Source organism: Anthonomus grandis, chromosome 14 (assembly GCF_022605725.1).
Source record: "Anthonomus grandis grandis chromosome 14, icAntGran1.3, whole genome shotgun sequence".
Taxonomy (NCBI): Eukaryota; Metazoa; Arthropoda; class Insecta; order Coleoptera; family Curculionidae; genus Anthonomus; species Anthonomus grandis.
The window spans coordinates 3,883,892-3,905,763 of record NC_065559.1 but is presented as its reverse complement, the minus strand read 5'-3'; the positions used below and the strand labels follow the sequence as shown (position 1 = coordinate 3,905,763).

Below are 21,872 nucleotides of genomic sequence, written 5' to 3'. Positions count from 1 at the left end.
ATTTAAATAAATTATTCCAGGTGTTTTAAAAAATTGCCGAACAGAGTACTCAATATCTCAAGAGATTATCAATGCATTTTCCACTTTTCTAAAATTTATATATAATCAAACCTTGCACATACGCCAGACCTTAAAAATCGAGTCAAATCAACCATTTATATTCATAAAATCACACGCGTCACACCAATTTTTAAAGAGGTGTAAACGTGATTTACTTAGTTACAGAGCTATATTTATTTTGTGTTATTTCTCTAAATTATTCGAAATATACATTTAGAATTAAATTTATTAAGTACTAAAACTACTTATATCCTCTGACCAACAGGGGCTCATGGATAATAGGTCCTACGTTACTAATTTGGGTCTTGCTTTGTCTTAAAATGTCTTTCTCAGCTTATATGCTCCACTCTTGATAATCAGGGACAAATTAATGTAATTTATACCGATTTTCAAAAGGCATCTGATCAGATCGACTTATATCTTTTCTTACAAAGTTGGAGAAATTAGGATTTTTAGAAAAATCATTAGAACTTCTTGGACCTTACCTAGTGAAAAGACATCTACAAGTTGAAGGAGAGTGATTTAAATCTACACACTATGTTGTTAAATATGGGGTTCCTTAGCGCTCAAATGAGGATCTTTTATTATTTTTGCTATTTATAAATAATTTAGCAGAATACCTTGAGTGCCAGAAGTTACTGTTTGCTGATGACCTAAAACTCTACTGTCGAGTTTATATTGTTTCTGTCAACAATTACAGGGTCAGTTACCGAATGAGTGGTGTCAAACAAGTAAACTAAATTTAAATATTTCTAATTTTTTTATAGTTTCGTACTCTAGGAAACAGAATATAATGAATCATTCATACCAAATTTATTATCAAGGACTAATAAGATGCAGTACTATTAAAGATATCCTCTAGTTTTAATGAACATTTCATGAATTTGAATTTATTTAATTCTTTTGTAAGATCAAAGTCGTAATACTGTATATTTCTTTGGCACCCAATTTTTTAAACCTATATAAGTTCTCTGGAATCCATATACAAAGGAAGTTTGTTGAGTATTTGGCATTTAAACAAGATGGACTATATCCATTAATTAGAACTTCTTAGGCTCTTCTTTTAAATAGATTCAATATGATTCACACTAGATGCTTAACATTATAATCTCTTTTACATTACTTATGCAAAATGTTTAACCACTTTGGTAATAACATCGACATATTTGCAGATTCTTTACAGTCTATTAGACGGAAACTGTTATGACAATGTATGGATTTATTATTTTCTGTTGGTAGGTGCACTAATATTTTGCTCGCTCTTCTTTTTATTTTTATTAAATTTTTCTTGCAGTCTCTCTATTGATTCTGTAAGTGGCTGACTGTTGGAAATAAATAGCTATTTGTTTATTTATACTTAATCCGTCAACTTAAGAAAGTTTCCTGATTTGGCTTGATTTTTTCCTGACAGGAATGTTTTGTCACTTTTCCTTCCACATTTTTTTAGAAAATCGCACAAATAACTTGGGGCATTTATAAGAAACTCGACTTTCTCTTGGTTTCAACGGATATAATTTCATAAAAACAAATTCTCCGAAATACCGAGAATCTTCTTAATGAAAATCTGTTTTTCTTTTTTTAGAATCTACTGGGTAGACGCCCGTAAAGACTACATAGGCAGCTCCGATTTGCACGGAGACGGTTTCATGATAATAGTTTATGGTACCGACGTGGTTTCGCATCCTTTCGCGGTCGCGGTATTCAAAAGCAACATGTACTGGGACGACTGGAAGAAGAACGCGATTTACAGCAGCGACAAGGACGTTTACAAAGGTATCAATGTGGTGGTCAAAGATTTGGGCGGCCTTATGGATTTGAAGGTGTACGCCCACGGGATTCAAATAGGTATGAGTTTTGTATAATTAGCATTTTATGTAGTATATTTTTTTTACTCAATTTTCATATTATAAGTGGATACAGGCGAATTGTGAGAAAGTTCAATTTTCACTCTTATATTGTAAGACTGCCCCGAAAACATAATTTTTAAGCATGTAAAACAAAATTATGTCCATAAAGCCAGATAGATGAAAGTTAACGGTTGGACGGCAAAAGTGGCTAAATCTTTGACATACTAGACCCAAAATGGGCACACCACGTTTTATGAGTGATCTGAGCTACTTTTAAGCAAGCTAACCTCTTCAATACAATATTTCCAGCTTACTCAGTAATAAAGTATCGGTCAGCAATCTACATGGTGAGTCATTAATATTGCACGAAAATTTAACGGTGTATTCCTTGGATCAAAATATTGAAAAAACTTCCTATAAACCGATATCCGAAAATGCTTATAAAATGACGAAAATAATAAACAAAAATAAAAAGTAAACTTGAAAAAAATATGAGTATACTTTAATTTATGTTGTTTAATTTTTGTTGTCAAAGAAAAACATATCTATGTATCGCTCGTATGTCACAAAGAATGCAAGAAAAAAAGTCGATTGTTGGTCAAAATTGAAATACACTCTATCCTTAAGTTTTTGTTATTGATATTGCTGCATTTTTGTAATTCTTTCCAGTAAATAAAATATTTGTTTGTTAAATGCTACTAGATGACCCATACCTGTATTAAAGTTTCCAGTGACTTGTATACTTGACAGTTTTTCAAATTTTCATTTCAAATGAATTATAATGCAAGAGAAATGTGTGCTATGCATTTTTATCAAGTGATTTTCCTCAAAGACCCGCATTTTGTCGATGATTAAAACAAAAAATACGAGAAAATCCTCAGTTCGTGGTAAGAATACTATTCACAGATGAATCAAATTTCTCAAAGAGCGCAATTATGCATTTTTACAATAATCGCATATGGGCATACGAAAATCCGCATAGAATTATTGAAAGTCAGCACCAGCAATAATTTTCGGTTAATGTATGAGTGGGGTTGGAGTTATTATGAGGAATTATTGGAGATGATTGAGAATTTGATTGGTCAATTTTTTTTGCCAGAACGATTAACTAGAGATGTTTATCGGCATTTTCTCTGAAGAGGAATTGCCTATAATATTAGAAGAATGTATCAAATGTATTTTATGCATGATGGTGCTCCAGCGCACTTTAGCTTTATTACTCGAGAATATTTATATAGAGAATATCCCAATCGCTAGAGAAGGCCTCCGCGATCTTCCGATTTAAACTCATTAGGCTTTTTCCTCTGGGTTTACCTAGAACAATAATTAGTTTATACTACTTCAATTGAAAATGTTGAAGAGCTAAGAGATAGGATAGTGGCAAGTTGCGCAACATTTCGAAACACAGCAGGCATTTTTGAACGAGTACGGCATTGAATGGTTCGTAGGGTAGGTGCTTGCATTTGCTTTGCAAGTTAGAAGGCAATACTTTCCACAACTTTTATAACCTCTACTCCTAGTTTGTGTTTTACGTCACGTTAATCACTGTTTTCTTTTGTAAAAACCTGTGCTTTTATAAGAATTAAATTGAATAAATAAAATGGATGTTTTCATTGTTGTATTTAAAAACTCAAAATGTAATACGTGGCGCCGTCTATTAGTAATATCAAAATAATAAAAACATTTTAATTTCACATCTTAGACAACCTCCTTATACCTAATTTCATATGGTTATTCTCGTTTACTTTCAAACTATTTATTAAAAATTAAAAATAAAATTCAAATTTCAATGCCCTGTATCTCCGCAGGGAAGTATTTTCGGACATGGATTTATAGGAAGTTTTTTGATAATTTTGACCCAAGGATTACACTCTTAAATTTTCGTGCAATATTAATGACTCACCCTGTATATGTATAGCCTCTATAGATCCATGAACATCCACCCTGGAGTCTGTATATACTATATGAAGTTAATTTATTATTTAGGCAATTCCAGTGAGATATTTTCTTGAATTAGTGATTAAAGGCCCTAACGGACGGTCAAACATCCCGTTAAATCGATAATTTAATTTTTCTCACTCATGCCATGTCCTTTCAGGCAAAAACGCTTGTTCGAACAATACCTGCCCCTACATCTGCGTGGGCCTGCCGAAAAACAATCATACGTGTCTCTGTCCGGACGGTATGGTAACCGGAAGTAACGGATCGTGCTTATGTCCGGGTAATATCGTTCCTCATACCAATGGCACGTGTCCACCGGTCGGTAATTCTTGCGGAACCATTCAATTCGCTTGCGGCAACGGCCTCTGTATTCCTAACGGATGGAGATGCGACGGCGAAGACGATTGCGGAGACAATTCGGACGAGATGAAGTGCGGCGTAACGACCTGTCCGCCCTCGTTCCACGTTTGCGGAGATGGACGCTGTTTACCGGACTATTGGAGGTGAGTTTTATCTGTATTCGTTGTTTTAATTTATTCGTTTAACGTAGCAAATGTATTGCATTAATCAGTTATTGTCATCAATTGTCCTGTTAAGACGTATGTTTTTATCTGTAATACTTCTAATGTCCGTTTTGTGAAGTAAATAAGTGCAGAAAAATTTTGAAAATTCTCTGAGGCCTTGCTGAAGTAGAAAAGAATATGGGTGAGTGGTCTATCAACACTTTAATACTTACATAAGTCAATAAATTTTATAAAAATCAATAACGCAAAATCTACAGCCTCACGTAAAACATTTAATAAAAAAATGAAAGGTTATATGTTTCGCCCGATTAGCGCATCATCAAACCTACAATAATTACAATGACGTAACACTAATAAAGGAAAATTTACCAAAAAACTTACCAGTCAATGAAGGTCTAAGTCAATAAAATCTAATTCTATAGATGCCGCATGGTTCTGGTTCTATCATGTGTATATGAGCAAGACAGAAATAAAATATCATGTCTCAATGAGGTTTTTGTAATGCATCAACGTCCAGCTCCCAAAATAAGCCATATGTTGCTCCAAGCGATATCATCTTGATTGTATGCATATACCCAATGAAACAGCAAATTTATTATCTACGGTCCCAGGGGTACACTGGTATTGCCCAACATGCAGAAATATTCCTGACATGAATATTAAAAATACAATTAAAGAGTCCATAAACCTTTCCTTGGAGGAAAATTTGAACTCTTTAAAGCAGACCATCGACGAAAATATATCTTCGTTTAATGATTTTATAAGACAGACCATTGAATTCAAGCTTGAAAGAATTCTTGTCGAAACACAATCAAAGCAAACTTCTGTTCAACCAAGCTATGCTGACATCCTAAACAAGCAATCGAGAATTGTTATTAGGCAAAAAAATACTAATCAAGATAACATTCAGGCGAAGACAGATATCTTAACTCACATAAATCCAGCACACAATTGAATTCAACTAAGCAAGGTTTAGAATATTGCAGATGGAGGCATTCGTTTGACAGATGATTACATTAGCGCTACTATAGTTAAGAATCTTGCTAGCGATAGACTTACAGAGAAATGTCTTCTATAATTTTAAAAGAGCTGATCTTAGAATACTAGTTTATACACTAGTTTCCTGGAAATAAACTGAGATATGCTCTACTCTGTTGGGAATGTCAATACAGCTGTCGAACTTTTTTATCAGAGAATTTATTCTTATCTAGATAAATATGTTCCTAAAACTTCGAGAAAAAAATGCATATATCCGCCATGGTTTACTCCACAAATAATAAGACTAATTAAACAAAAAAATAGTGCCTGGAAAAAATATTAGCGCTCTGCCAATCAACAGATGATCAAACTGGTTTTTTCCTGTGTGATCCCCAAAAAATAGCAGACTACTTTGATCAACTTATTTATAACTCATACACTAGCACACTCCAACAAAAGATAACTGAAATCAACTACTTACTTTCTAATACTATTAACATTACAACTTTCACAGAAAATGAAGTACTAAGAGATTTAAAATCAATTAAGCCCCAATCTATATGTCAGATTGTGCGTATGCTTTTTGTAAACCGCCAACAATGTTGGTTAATCTTGCCCTCAGAAGCTTGGAGAATTTCCTTTACTCTGGAAAAATCTAAAATGATTCTTGTTCATAAAAAAAAATTTAAAAAATCTTATCGATAATTATCGGCCAGTTACACTTATTAACAACTTTTCTAAATTCCGTTTCACTTCCATTTTTGAGCGGGTCCTGCATTCACCATTATACTTTTCTATGAAATATCTTATAGACACTAGACTTCATGAAGGGCAGATCCACTACTTCTAATTTTATTACGATCACGGAATTTATATAAGAATCTATAAACGATAATTCTCAAGTTGATGTAGCCTATACAGATTTCTCGAAAGCTTTCCACCGTCTTGACACTCCATTCTTACATGCAATCATTCTGACCAATTTGGGTTTTTATCTCGTTTAACTGCTCTTATCTCTATTCTTATATTTATATTGCTATATATTCTCTATTCTTATATTGCTAAACGTCCTCAACATATTGAATGCTTTGGACACAGATCAAGTGAAATAATAGTTCCTTCAGGCGTACCACCAGGCTCCATATTTGGGACCTCTACTTTTTAACTCATTTATTAATACCATTTCTAAGTACCTGGAAGTAAACAGCTTATTATACTGCGATGACGAAAAATTATACTGTAGAATTGATATTATTGAGGACTGCATTAAACTCCAAGCAGCCATTAGCTCAGTTAATAAATGGTGCAAGAATAACAACTTGCATCTAAATGCTGTGTGGTTTCCTACTCCTTAAAAAAGAACTGAGTTACCAATACAAAATTGATAATGTGACACTACCAAGATCAACTCACTTTAAAGTCTTCTTGGGAGTCATATTTGCCAGCTCACTTTTATTTAATTTGTATATCGAAGAAACCATAAACATAAGGAATATATATCAAATGCTGGGTTTTGTTGTCAGGAACTCTCAATTCTTTGAGAATATGCCCAGCATTAAACTCCTGTACATATGTTCGTTCAATTTTGGAATATTCTTCCCAAATCTGGTCGCCATACTATCAGAACTATATTAAAGAGCTTGAAAATATAGAGCAAATATCTCTTAAATTCCTTTGGGCTACTCACATGATCGTTTGCTTGAAAGATTCCAGGTAAAATCTTTACAGGAAAGAAGGGATCATTCGGCGGTTCTACAATTCTTATATAAATGAATTAATGGCTTATTTGACTCGCCAGAGATCTTGCAACTTCTAAACTTTCACACTCTTCGGCTGTCATCTCGTAATCCTCAAACTTTTTACCTTGCAAGGCCTAGAACCAACATTACAAAATCAATGAGATATACTTAACTGTAGCCTAGTCGAAGTTAAAAGAATTCGCTTAGTTTAGATAATCACGTTTTCTTTTTTTTTAATTATTAATAATTTGTTTTATCTTATATATTAAATTTATTTTGATAAGATAATTTAATTTTTATATGTATATTTTCTACTTTATTATTAGAGTTTCTCTGTTGAGTGATGTAAGTAAAATAAAATTATTACAACAAGTAAATATGGAAAATCATTTTTAGATGCGACTACGACCCAGACTGTGCGGACGGTTCCGACGAGCTTAACTGTCCTAAACAAAACTGTACCGAGGGGCAATTCGAGTGCGAGAACGGCCGTTGTATATCCAACACATGGAGGTGCGACGGAGAGAACGATTGTCGCGACAATTCGGACGAGAGAAATTGTAACCCGGACAAACCGACGCAGTGTAAAGGAGAGGACGAGTTCCAGTGTAAGGGCGGCGCGGTCACTTGTATACCGAGTACGTGGAAATGCGACGGAGAATCCGATTGCAGGTAATATACTCTGACAGAAATGTAAGAAAACAGAATCTAAGCGATTAATTTTCCTGACAATTTTTTCTAATTTATAAGGTCAAACTTTCCAGGTGTGTAAATGCCTCCTATCCGGTTTAGATGACCCTATATTATTTTATTACCACTTTATCACAACAATATTCTTACTTTAAGTCCCTAGGAAGCATCGTTTACAAGAAAATTAACCTTTAAACTCTTCGGTTTACTGTTTATGACCTTTTTTCCGTTTTCTTAGGGACAGTTCTGATGAAAACGACTGCGGCAACAACACCTGCAGCGAATCTCAATATTCTTGCGGTCTGCCATTGAATCGTTGCATATTTAACGCGTGGGTATGCGACGGCGATAAGGATTGTCCCGATGGCAGGGATGAATTGAATTGTACCGTTTTACATCCGGAAATAAAACCCCCTACTAATGGTTTTCAACCTACTAAGGTAAACAGTTTTTTTTTTAATATGGATGGGGAAAGTTGACAGAAAAATTAAAAACGTATTTATACGATTTTATTTAATTTAATGGATTATTTTGCGACAATTTAGAAATTGAAACTGAAAACACCGAGATAAATGATTTTTTTTACTACAAATGAATTCGTTCATCTTTTATCGAACGACGAATACATTCAAAGGAATGATTGAAGTGTTTATGCGCTGCATTTGTTGTATATGTTTTTATGTCTTCATCTTCAACTGCCTGAAAGATATTATTAATTTGCAAGCAGTTTAAATTTTGTGTAGTAATTATTCCTCTATGAAAATCCAGAAACTAACCTAAAGCAGACATGTAGGACTTTTTCCTTTGCTATTGCTTGGGAGAAAAAAATTCCTCGAGGAAGTTGAGGATTATAAAAAAACACGAAAGGCGTCATATTGCTCTTTTAATGAGCGGAATTTAAAATGGATAATTTATTATTTTTTTTAACTGCCTGGAAAAGGTGTTATAAAAATGGACAAGAGGGAAATTCGAGGCGAATTCCAATTTTTTTAGGAAGGTCATTATCATATTTGGCCGGTAACTGCTTGGGAGAAATGTTATAATTTCACAAATTCCAGGCACTTGTAAGATTGTTTTTTCAAATTTTCTCTTCTATCCAGACAAAAAATCCAAAAATAGGTGACCTTTTTGAGTGCCTGGAAGAAACATTCCTTACAGGCAGTTAAAGAAGGAATTATTTATCTGAGAAAATCGTGAAAACCAACCTAAAGAACAAGATTTTATTCTCAACTGCTTGGAAAAGAAAAATTGGAAATTTTCAAAAACAATATCCATTTATTTGCTTCAAAGAACGACATTTTGAACGATACTGTATAACTAATCTGTTATATTATACAACTTATTACATTAAAAAAAATAATAAATATGCCATTTTTCGGGGTTAAACAATTTTCTTGCAGCTGTATATAGCACAATAGTATCGCATGTATAATCAAAACTCTACCATTTGGTGGCACAATGTATTTCTAACATGGTTGGAGAATTTAGTCTCTGGCTGAATTATTAAACTGTCTGCCAATGCCAATTTTTATACCGGATACCAAATGATCCTTTTTACGTTTTGGACATAAACCGGCTTAAGAAAACACGATTTGACTTCAGTTTAACTTTTAAAGTTCATTTAATATATCGTAAATCACTTTTCAATCTTTATGATGTATTATGTCTTACAAAAAAATCAAAATATATAACTCTATTACTGTCACGTATTATTCGAATGCACTTTAAATTTCGTTTTAGGAGCCCAAGATGACCCAAATCATCCTTTTTACGTTTTGGATCTAATTAGGGTTACATCTTATGTAATACTTTGATCAAAGTTTATAATATATATTTTTTTTAACTGTGTATAGAACTCGGTAAAATAAAAAAAAAATTCAAATAACTTTATTCAAAAAAACGAAAAATAAAAAAATTGCATTGCCAAAATGTTATGAGTCCAATACGGTCCTCTCTAATTTAAATAAGTTGTTCAAAGTTGTCACCATTAACTTCAACACAACGATTTGCTCGACGTAACCACTGTTCTGTAACGGCACGCAATAGAGAAATCGGCTTTTGTCTAACTGTTGCCGCAGCCTGCTCAATACGTGCTATTAGTTCTTCTTGTGTGTCGATAGGCGTCTTGAAAACTAAACTTTTCATATACCCCCACAAAAAAAAAGTCACATGGATTTAGGTCTGGCGACCTTGGTGGCCATGCAACTGGTCCATTTCGGCCAATCCACCGATTTGGGTAACTTCTATATCCAAAAATTCGCTCACTTCTCGTCTAAAATGGGCAGGTGCTCCATCCTGCAGGAGCCACATAGCTTGCCTGATATTCAGTGGCACGTCTTCTAACAAACAGGCAGATTATTTTGCAAAAAGTCCAAATAAACATCGCCCGTCAAACGGTCTGGTAAGATAAATGGTCCAACAAGTATCCAATTCACAATTCCTGCCCACACATTAGCAGAAAAGCGGTGTTGAAAATTGGTTCTGCGAATTGCATGGGGATTATCAACAGACCAAACATGCGTATTTCGAAAATTGTTAATTCCGTTTCGGGTGAATGTTGCCTCGTCCATGGCTAAAATTTTGTTCGAAAAATGTTGATTATTTTCATGTTGTTGTAGGAACCATTCACAAAACTGAACTCTGCGGGGGAAGTCTTCAGGCAGTAGCGCTTGGACACGTTGAACGTGAAAGGGATTAAATTGATTCTCGCGCAATATTGTCCATACTTTTGTTTGACTTAATCCGACCTGCCCTGCAACAACTCGAGTACTTGTTGTTGGATCTTCTTCGATGAGATTTAAAATTTGTTCTTCCCTATGAACATTTTCAGGTCTCCTTTCTCTTCCTGCATGCCCTCCACGATGTTCCCGTAAATCGCCAGTATCCCTAGCCCGTTGAATAAGATTTATGAAACTTCTGGGTGTAGGATGATTCCACAAAGGAAAGCGGTCTGCGTATAATACCGAAGCAGCAGCACCTTGAACACACTCTCCATAAAAAAGCAACATATCCACAAATTCATTGTTTTCATAACGATGTTCCATTTTTAGGATTTGCAAATTTAAAATTAACAACAATAAACCAAAAGTGTCTAAGACTAACTGATCGGTACAATGCGTGATCGATAATACAAAAATTCGAGCAAAAACTAAACATAAACAGACGATGAAAAACAAACCCATATTGACTTTTTTTATTCTGTATGTCCCTTGTTTTTGAGTGTATCGAAAAAAGTTATTTGAAAAAAATTATATTTTACCGAGTTCTATACACAGTTAAAAAAAAAGTATCAACTTAAAAATCACCCTGTATATGTATGTATATATATGTATTTCTTTCTGTACGTTTTGCTCAGTTTTCTACGGGCAACATTGGTAGTATATAATATTTTTCAATTGTACATTTGTTTTTAATTTATGTTTTAATTGTTTTTGGCTCCCTTTTGTAAATCACTGACAAAATTAATATTATATATATTTATGTATCGGATTGTTTTATATGATTTACAAAATAAACACATTATTATTATTATAATGCTACAACTAGAAGTGAAGTCAGAAAATCGAGCGCGCTTACGCAACATCCATACACCAGATTTCATTATTGTTTTGTTTAAAAAGCAAAGTTATTAGGTGTTTTATAACAAGTCTTTATTACCCTTTATTCCGTTCAAAAGTAGAAAAAAAACTAAATAAATTGATTAGAAAAATATAGATGTGGGTCCAAAGCTGATCACCGAACAACACCCTAACACTTTCGACTGAGATTTAAATTTTTTTTTTTTTTTATTATTTCAGAACCAAACGTGCCAAGATTGGACCTTCGCCTGCCACAATAACCGCTGCATCCCGTTCTGGTGGCGATGCGACGAAATCGACGATTGTGGTGACGGTAGCGACGAGTTGGATTGCGGCAATTCCGGTTCAATTAGGCCGCCTAGTTTATTTACCACCTCACGGTATGTCCGTCAATTAAAGCCATTTAAAACGGGTGAAATATACATATATATATTTTTTTTTCGTTAACGAATTTATTTCTCTAATCAGCACATTTTGCGCTGATTAGAGAAAAAAAAACCCAAAACATCTTAGAACAAATTTAAGTGTAGGTATATGAAACAATTTTAAATATTTGATACATTTTATTCTCTAACATATTTCTTAAGATTTCTACAATATAGTTTTACATTACTGTTCGTCATTCCTTCGGGAATCTTATTGAATTTCTGTATGCATCTAAAAATCTGAGAGTCTTGGCCCTTTTTAATTTTAAAAAGTCATTTCTGAACTTAGACATTGTTCTTAGATCATGTGAGTGAAAATTTCTATTTCTGTTTAGCGTTACACTTGTTTTTATTAGGTTGTTCCTAAATTAATAGGACCATTTGGACCGTTCGAATGTTTTTAATTGCCACACGTTTAAATGGGTAGTTTTTGTATAGGTCCTCTGATGGCTTCTAGAGAGAATATAGTGTTTTATTTTAATACCTTTGCAACTTATTCAATACGTATTCACTCGTGTTTCCCCAACAGGGTATTAGGCGCCGTAAGTGTCGCTCAATCAGACTATTATACAAAAAGTAACGTGATTTTTCATTTAGTTGATGTGCACAACGCTTTATGCTGGCAATCTTTAGGGCAAGCCTATTAATTATATTTTTTAACTATGTGTTAAAAGTCAGATCATTAGCTATTGTAAAACCAAGATTGATTGATTTGTACTGAGCCACTTCTCTTAAATGGGTACTATTTAACTTAAGTGTATGAATTAGGTTTCACTTGCCTTTTTGTTTCATTTTCATATAAACCGTTTTTTTAACAATAATTCTTAGCTTGTTGTAATTCACCCAATTTACATACGTTTTTATTTCACTATTTACACTGTCGTTTATTATACAGTGCGAACGTAAAGGTTGGAATAAATTCATTTAAAATTCAGGGGTATGTTCAAAAAAAAAACGCTCGGACATGTCGATTTTTATTTTTAACTGCGGGTTTTCTTACTATAATTTTATGTATACAGGGTGGCCCAAAAATAAGTTACGGTCATCAACGTAATTTTTTTAAATGTAAACACCTATTTTTTATTTTAGATTTAGGTTCTACATCAAATTCTAAGTACATTTCATGTACCATGTCCTATACCTAAACTCGACCGTTGACGATTGAACACAATAAAAGGCTATTTTTGGAAGAGTTATTTATATCAAGCAACCTATCAGTTATTGTTTGGTTATTTACATTTGTGGTTGGTGTTTTTGATTGTTAACTTGTCACAATTTGTTGACATCAAATAATTTTGAGTGAATTTAGTTTGATTTAGATGCCTAAGCAAAGTTTTGCTTGTGTTAAGTTTATCAAAAGATAAAATTAAAATTTCAAAAAATGGTACGTCTTAGTGAGCGAGAGCGAATAGAGATTTTGATGATGATTGGTTATAGAAACAGGATGCGCACTCAGATGGAAGTCTGTGAAATTTATCATGCCAAGTATCCTGATAGGCCACGTATATCTCAAAGTACTGTCAGTAAAATAGAACAGAAATATCGGGATTTGGGTCATGTCAGGGATAATTATACGAAAGGTCGGTCAAGTATATCAGAAGAGAAGCAACTAAATGTTTTGCTGGCAGTTGAAGAAGATTGCCATAAAACGACTCGCAATATTGCGTTAGAAAATCAGATATCCCAGACATCCGTCGTTAAGTATTTAGGTATAAATAAATGGCACCCTTACAAAGTTCAATTGGTTCATGAACTAAATGAAGATGACCCAGATAGGCGTTTAGAATTTTGTGAGAGACTTATGGACTTGTGCCATGCTAATCCACAATTTTCAAAAAAAATTGTATTATCTGATGAGGCAACGTTTTGTCTTCATGGTAGTGTAAACCGGCAAAACTGCCGATATTGGGCTACTGAAAATCCGCACTGGATGATGGAGTGCCACAGCCATGTCCCTCAAAAAGTAAATGTTTGGGCGGGGGTGATTGAAAACAGGGTTATAGGGCCCTTTTTCTTTGAAGGATACTTGAATAGTGAGAGGTATTTAGAGTTTTTAGAAAATGACTTGGTTCCATGCCTTGCCACTTTATACCCCGATCCAGAAGACCCGGATATATTAGATAATTCCTTATGGTATCAGCAAGATGGAGCTCCAGCCCATTACACTCGTCCCGTGCGCCAGTACCTGGATACCGTTTTCCCTGGACGTTGGATTGGTCGGAGGGGTGCAATTGAATGGCCGGCCAGATCGCCGGATCTGACTCCTTTAGATTTTTTTTGTGGGGGTATCTTAAGTCCAAAGTTTATGTTAATCGGCCAAACAACATTGAAGACTTAAAAATTAGAATAACGGAAGAAATAAAATTGATAGAACCTTCTGTTATCGATAACGTTTTACAAGAATTTCAGCATCGACTGGGATATTGCCAAGAGGTTCGTGGCAGCCATTTTCAACACTTAATAAATTAATTAAAATATTTTTATGTATTCTTGCTTGATATAAATAACTCTTCCAAAAATAGCCTTTTATTGTGTTCAATCGTCAACGGTCAAGTTTAGGTATAGGACATGGTACATGAAATGTACTTAGAATTTGATGTAGAACCTAAATCTAAAATAAAAAATAGGTGTTTACATTTAAAAAAATTACGTTGATGACCGTAACTTATTTTTGGGCCACCCTGTATACATAAAATTATAGTAAGAAAACACGCAGTTAAAAATAAAAATCGACATGTCCGAGCGTTTTTTTTTTGAACATACCCCTGAATTTTAAATGAATTTATTCCAACCTTTACGTTCGCATTGTATATTAGGGTCCTATGATGAAGAAGAATCTGACCTATACCAAGTCTTTTTCTTAGTTTTCTTTCATTTATAAAAAAAACTAAGTGGCGCCCTCTTATTTAATAGTTATAATCAAGTTTAGATTCTTTAATAGCCAGTCATAAGTAAACCTTCGAACAATCCCAAGCCTCCAATAATTCTGAGCTACCGTCTGCAAACTCTTGGCAAAATAGTAACACAGTAAAGTTAACGCCACACTCCTTTCAAGTCATTTTTCTATATTCAGTTTATGGTTGACGTTTTCTCTGCTGTTCAGTTTCCAGATTCTTGTCCCTATACCAGGTATTTTATGGATAGTAGAAAATATATTAGAGGTTGCTCCCTCTGGACCAAGACCACCTTTAAATTTTCCTTCATTAATTTTTTTAAAGGACATAATCGAAACTGCTGTGTCCTTTATCATGGTTATTCAAGTTGGAAAGTGTAGGTTCAAATTTGATTCAAGAAAACATGATTTTTTAAGCTTTTTCATAAAGCGATATTTCGTCGGCATCTAATTACGTGCACTCATAGCTTTCCAAGCGATATTAAAACAAAATTTTGTTATTATTTGAAGGCAAGTTGCCTGTTAGAAATAAAGGCTTATTATTATTATTATTATTAATATTATATAACCAGTACTTTAACTCAGACGATAGCGACCATTAAGTGCATATTGAATAACATAATACTATAAAAATGATAAAGAAAAAAATAAGAACAAAAATTGCATCGGCCGGGAATCGAACCCGGGTCGCCCGCGTGGCAGGCGAGCATTCTACCACTGAACCACCGATGCCGTTGAAAGTACTTTCGAGTTTAGTTATGCTTTTATCAAAAAGTATCCCAAATAAAAATTATAGATCTCTTTCAGATCTACATTGGCAAGATAACTTGGCATATACAGGAGGCATCACAACAATAGTAGAGACCAAAGTTACCTTTTTTTTTTTAAAATTAAATGGTATTTTTTAATAGATTTTTCGATTCTACGAAAAATGTTAACACAACTTCATATAACAAATACTATTTAAAACATTATTAAACTGTTTAAAACATTATTATGTACCTACAAACTAACATTACTTCAATAAATGATTATTATCCTATTACCAAACATTTACCTTTTCAGATGAAGACACCAATACTGTATCGTTCTCAAGAGGTACTAGGACAGAGGCTTGTACTATACCGACACGACAATTTCACAATTTTTTGACCGTCGAGTATTGGGTTCTATTTGTAGGATATGATTTCAGCAATTCATGGCAAATACTTCTGAAGTCCATGTTTTAAAATTTATCCAGCATTAGTCTATGTTCACAGTATTAAAGGCTTTTTAAAGATTTATGAAGATCACGATGACGAACTTACTTTTGTTTAATTGCTTTGATATATGTTTTAAAAAATAACTGCCACTCCAAGTGTACTGCTTTTACTCTAAAATGCGTACTGGTTGAGTTCAAATCCAAAACTTGTGATGTGAATCAATGAAATCATCAATCATCAATGAAATTACGGTCTTATTTTAATCACCATATATTTTTTTTAGTATATAATATTTATTTAAGTATTTAGGAGTGTAATTGGCCTGTAGTTATTAACTTCTGATCTACTTCTTTTTTTATAAACTGGTGTTATCTTGCCAATTTTCCACTCTTCAGGGAATACTCCGTTTTCTAGTACCTCATTGATTAATTTTACCATACAATCTCCAATGATTTATTAAAATTCCATCACTTCATTGTTTGTAATACGGTCAGGACTTGGTGAATAATTATTTTTTAGATCATTTATTAAGTCTGTAGGCTGGAAAATTGTTTTTTGATTTTCTTTTTCTTGCTTATTTCAGTTAGGTAAATTACTACTATTTATTTTAGATGCTAAAGTTTGCCCGATTTTCGAAAAATGATTATTAAATTCCTCTGCAATATTCGGTGGATTTTCTATAGATTGTCCATTGTGACCTATATACATTTTGTTTCTTTTTCCTGTATTTCTGTAACAAATTTTATTGATTATAATACTCTCAAGTGTCTATAGTTTGTCTTTCTCTTTGCTCTCTTTAATTTTGTGTAGGTATTCACTTGTGATCCAATAGTTATTTTCTCGTGATTTTTATTTCTCTGGTGCTCAATTCTCGGGGTTGATTAACGATCCTAATTAACTCATCAAAGCGTGTAATATCTTCTTTTTAATAATGTTACAGAAACCGTTTTTTTTATTAGTTCATTTTGTTTTTTATAGTTGGTTTTATATGATCTATTATAGATATAGTTTTTTGTAGCTCACTGACTCTTATTATTATTACCCATCATCATATTTTCAGACCTTTAAACGTTGCCTGTGGTACTAATGAATTCCGTTGCGGGGATGGGCGCTGCATTATGGCCGCATGGGTGTGCGATGGTACCAACGATTGCCCGATGGGCGAGGACGAAGACCATTGCGACACACGTGGCGGTTGTCGAACCTCCGAGTTTAAATGCGTTAAGGATGGAAATTGCATTTCGGTAAGTACTTTTCAACTATTCAGCCATCGTCTTGTCATTTATGGCAAGAATCGGAAAGACACGTCAATTTTATTTGTAAGGGAATACTGTAGATGTAAATTAGTCTCTGCTCATACTAAATCAATTCAGAAATCGTTGCCATAACCGAGCCCAGTAAACATAAAAAGTCAATCTTACACTATATAAAAGAAAATCAAAACACCTATAATATTTGTTGTGGTACATTAATTAAATAGAAAACAAAGTCAACGGTGCGACGCACTGTGTGGCCGATTGATAATTTAGGGGAACTTAATTAAAAAAAAAAATAATAATATTTAATAAAATAATGATGTATTATTATTGGTAGATATCCGACCAACCCAAATTTATAGCAAAACATTAAAAAAAAATGTAAACACAGGAAAAAGATAAGGTAAACATTGATAAAAATGTTAATAGACTTTTCTTGCAGTATTTATCAGTTAGTTTAGCGTTGTGTTATTGTGTACAGGTGCATTTTATTTAAACAAATTTGGTGATATTTTAAACATCATTTATAGAGGTACGTATACATATTTTTTTTTTATAAGATTTAATTGTACTCTAAAAACTATAATTTTAAAAAAGTGACAAAGATCTTAAAATAGCGACTGAAATTTTTAAATGAAAAATCTTCCGAGTGTCGCCGATTGTGGGTTTCAAATTATGGTCAAAATAAAGCCCATTGTTTATACTAAAGGGCATATATAAAAAATGTTGCGTCTATCTGCTCCTTTTAACAGGAGGTTATTTTTTTAGGATGAATGTTTACACCGTTTTGCGCATGGAAATTTTTGATATATGGATTAAGCACCGAACTAGTGGAACAAGAAAGAAACTTTTAGAACATTTCGGGGAACAGGACATTCGAAGTAAGAAATTACTGGCATCTTTTAATAACAAAGTCGCTACAGAATGCTACCGAATTAGTTTAAAATGGCAAAAAAGCTATCGTAATCGAGCTAGGTTCTTAGAAAAATATCGTGAATGGTTAAATGAAAACGTGGATTTTAAAACATATTTTAAAGAAGTCCCAGAATCCGATAAAAAACCTGGAAGACCATCAAAACCCTTTCAAGACTGTTGCAAGAAAACCCAAAAAAAAAGAAAGCTAGAAAGTTAACAGAGTCTTTTTCTCCAGAAGTATTAGCAGTTGCAAACGAACTGAGTCAATTTCAAATCGGCAAAAGAGATACAGCGTTATTAATAAAAGAACTTTCAAGTTCTTCCTCTAGTGGCACCAAATTGAAGAAAATAATAAATTCAACCGACAATGAGGCAAAAACCATAACACCTGACCAAGCCCTTGCAATGATAATCGATGCAAATTTATCTATCTATCAATATAACCTTATAAGGCAGCAGTCTAACCAAATTTCCAAAAATATGTACCCATTCTATAAAATGATCCAAACAGCCAAAAAAATGTGCTACCCATCAGAAATTTCTATTTCTGAGACAAGAGCAGAAGTAAGTTTGCAGAGTTTAATAGATCACACGATTAAAAGATTGGTTCTCTGCCAAGAAAGTATCTTCCAGCACCTTGATCTCCCCAAAGACATGACCATTATTTTTAAATGGGGTTGTGATGGGTCTCAACAGAAACGTTACAGACAGATATTTTTGGAGGATGGTGCTTCGGATGAGAACATGTTTAGTATTTCTTTGGTACCTCTTCAAATATACTTTGAAGAGAAAGGCACCAAAAAAATATTTTGGCAAAATAGAACACCCTCGTCGACCAAATACTGCCGACCAATAAAACTACCAATAAAACTAGTGTATGCTAAAGAAACATCCGATTTAATAACTGCTGAGGTACAAAATATTGAAAACCAAATACAAAATCTTAAATCTATCAATATTTTTTGGGAAACAAAAGTCATTTTAGTTCAGCCCTTGCTTCAGCTAAGCATGATTGATGGCAAAATTTGTTCTGCTTTGTCAACATATACGTCTTCACAATGCTGCTTTGTGTGTGGTGCATCTCCCAAAGAGATGAACAACCCCGAAAAAATTTTTCAAAAAAAGTGAATGAAAAAATGTCTTTCCTTTGGTTTGTCACCACTCCACTGCAGGATCAGATTCATGGAATGCATCCTGCATATAGCCTATAGAATTAAAATTGAAACCTGGCAAACCAAAGGCGAAGAAAATAAAAAAAAAGGTGGCAGACCGAAAAAAATATATTCAAGACAGATTTAAAAAAGAAATGGGTCTCTTGGTAGATGTACCTACACAACAGGCAGGAAACACGAACGATGGAAATACTTCCCGACGATTTTTCCGAAATGCTCAAAAATCTTCTGAAATAACGGGAATCAGCTTGGAATTAATCCAAAAGTTTCATGTTATTTTGGAAACGCTTAATTGTGGATTTGCCGTTAATCCAGAAAAATTTGATAAGTATGCGGAGGATACAAGAAACCTTTATTTACGGGAGTACCCTTGGTATTACATGCTTAGTACCGTGCATAAGGTTTTATTTCATGGGAAAGATATTATTGCCTCTTGCCTTGTTCCCATAGGGCAACTTTCCGAGGAAGCGCAAGAGGCGAGGAACAAAGACCAAAGAAAGTATCGTGAACTGTTTACAAGAAAAGATTTTAGACTTAACACAAACACTGATCTTTTTCAAAGATTACTTATATCCTCTGATCCTTACATTACAAGCCTTCGCAAAAATAATACTAAAAAAAGAGGAAAAATTAGTCGGGAAGTATTTGCATTACTTGAAGAACTTAAATTTAGTGAATCAAACATTAGTAGTGGTGAAGATAATGACTCAGACAGCAGTTCCTAGTTTAAAATAATATAATACCTATTTATTATTTTTAGCATTGTAGAATTGCGTTGAATTATTTTGTTTGTTATTTTGTAGTTTTATTTATGCAGCAATCCCTTGGAGAAAAAATATCTGAATTTATTTCTGTTGCACATATTTTGTTACAATTTTATTTTTAGTAAACTTACTAAGGTATTCTGTTATATTTACCTGTTATAGTATATTCTTTGTTTGTTATTTATATGTCATGTAGGTACAACTATTTACAAAAAGCGGTCTTTAGTTGAGTTTATTAGTATTATATTGCTTATTTTTGCTTATACCTATGTACATAATATTGATAAAATTGCATTTATGTGTTAAACATAATTTTGAGGTTAATTTAATTAAAAAATTATCTTTAATTTATCTTAGTTTTATTACAAATCAAATTTGAGAAATATTTACACACAAATATAATACAAAAATATATTTTTTTTTCTTTCAGAATTAACACCTTGGTATTATTGTGTTAAAATAAACTATTTCATCAGAAACACCCACTCTATAGACAATTATTGCTACAAAATCACTTTAAACATTACTTAGCAGTTCAAACCAGTGAATTTAATAGTTTAAAAAAAAAATTTAAACTGTTTTAATTAAGTTCCCCTAGATTATCAATCGGCCACACTGTGCGACGTCGAAAGATCAACAATGATTATTTATTTTTTTGCAATTTCCAATCAGACATTCCCCAGATGATTGCAGTTAACGTCTTAAGGTATGTGCTAGAAGTCTGTTTCCAAAGGGGAATAATGCAGGAAAAACAGAACAAATGGACAACTCAAATTCAATACAATACAATAGCTCTTTATTAGAAATCTTTAAATTTACAAATAATTTCTTAAAATAAAAATAAGGCACATAAGCTCCAGAGAGCTTGCCTGTGCAATAAATAATAGAATGGTATTTTGAAAATCACAAGTTACCACTACAACCAATTTACACATACACTGGTAATTAACCAAAAACAAAGTATGAAAAATCCTATAAGACATTGGTTTTCCTTTAATGCTCTCTCCTCCATATTGTTCTGGTAGATTTTTTTTTCTTAAACACAAACAATAGTTATTTTGTTCTCAAAGGCACTATGAATATGCGTTATCTATCTCGCACATTTTTGAATGCCACTATATTTTCTAATATATATTCCCTAACTTTGTTCTTAAAGCTATTAAAATTATTTATGTTTTTAATTTCCGGTGGGAGAAAGTTATAGATTTTGATGTCTGTATAATCAATAAATCTTATGTATGAGAAGTTATTTGGCCTTTGGGTATTGAAGTTTACATTAGAATTTGATCTAGTTGGGTAATTATGATTTACTGTTTGATAATTAGTGATTCCCTGATGAATATATTTTACGACAGACAAAATGTATAGCGGTTCGAAATCTACCAATGATGTCAATGTGAAAAGTTCATCTGTCGGAAACATTCTTGGCTTATCCTATCTAATCTTAATCGTGTTTTGACACTGTACTTCCGGGCTAGATTGTACTGCTCTTGCCGGTCTTTTGAATAGATCCTTTGTCGAGATTAGGCACCTTCTTTTTATATATCTGGGTCGCATCTAGGTGCTTGGACTTTTGACTCTCTCGGAGAATAGGAACCGACTGGTCAGGTTAAGGTTTGGTTGCTTGTATTTATGAGGTCTGGGTGTGATGTTATTGGACGCGAGCCTGCGGAGCAGACCACGCCCCCTCAGACTACGGAAGTTTTGGCTGGTGAGAAAAGGTCGGGCGGAGGTGTGAACGTAACCGGTCCTTTACGGTGCTTTTTGGTAGTTATTAGGATTTCGACGGTTGGATTGCGTTTTGTGTGAGGTTTATTTTTATGTGGTTTATAAGGATGGGAATTGGGATTTGAACACGTTAGGACGAAAATGAACGGACACTGCGAGA

At 33.4% G+C, this 21,872-nt stretch overlaps 1 protein-coding gene and 1 non-coding gene across 2 annotated transcripts in view; one reads left to right on the top strand and one right to left on the bottom strand.

Annotated features, from left to right (window-relative positions):
• Positions 1-21,872, top strand: part of LOC126744752 (sortilin-related receptor-like) — a 75,793-nt gene that overhangs the window by 30,117 nt on the left and 23,804 nt on the right. Inside the window, exons 8-13 of the mRNA XM_050452305.1 lie at positions 1,643-1,905; positions 4,006-4,351; positions 7,486-7,761; positions 8,018-8,219; positions 11,577-11,737; positions 16,938-17,121. Of these exons, the coding sequence (XP_050308262.1) occupies positions 1,643-1,905; positions 4,006-4,351; positions 7,486-7,761; positions 8,018-8,219; positions 11,577-11,737; positions 16,938-17,121 (1,432 nt within the window). The remainder of the gene's footprint in view (positions 1-1,642; positions 1,906-4,005; positions 4,352-7,485; positions 7,762-8,017; positions 8,220-11,576; positions 11,738-16,937; positions 17,122-21,872) is intronic.
• Positions 15,337-15,407, bottom strand: Trnag-gcc (transfer RNA glycine (anticodon GCC)). Its single transcript has one exon. It is a non-coding gene; the product is annotated as a tRNA-Gly (tRNA).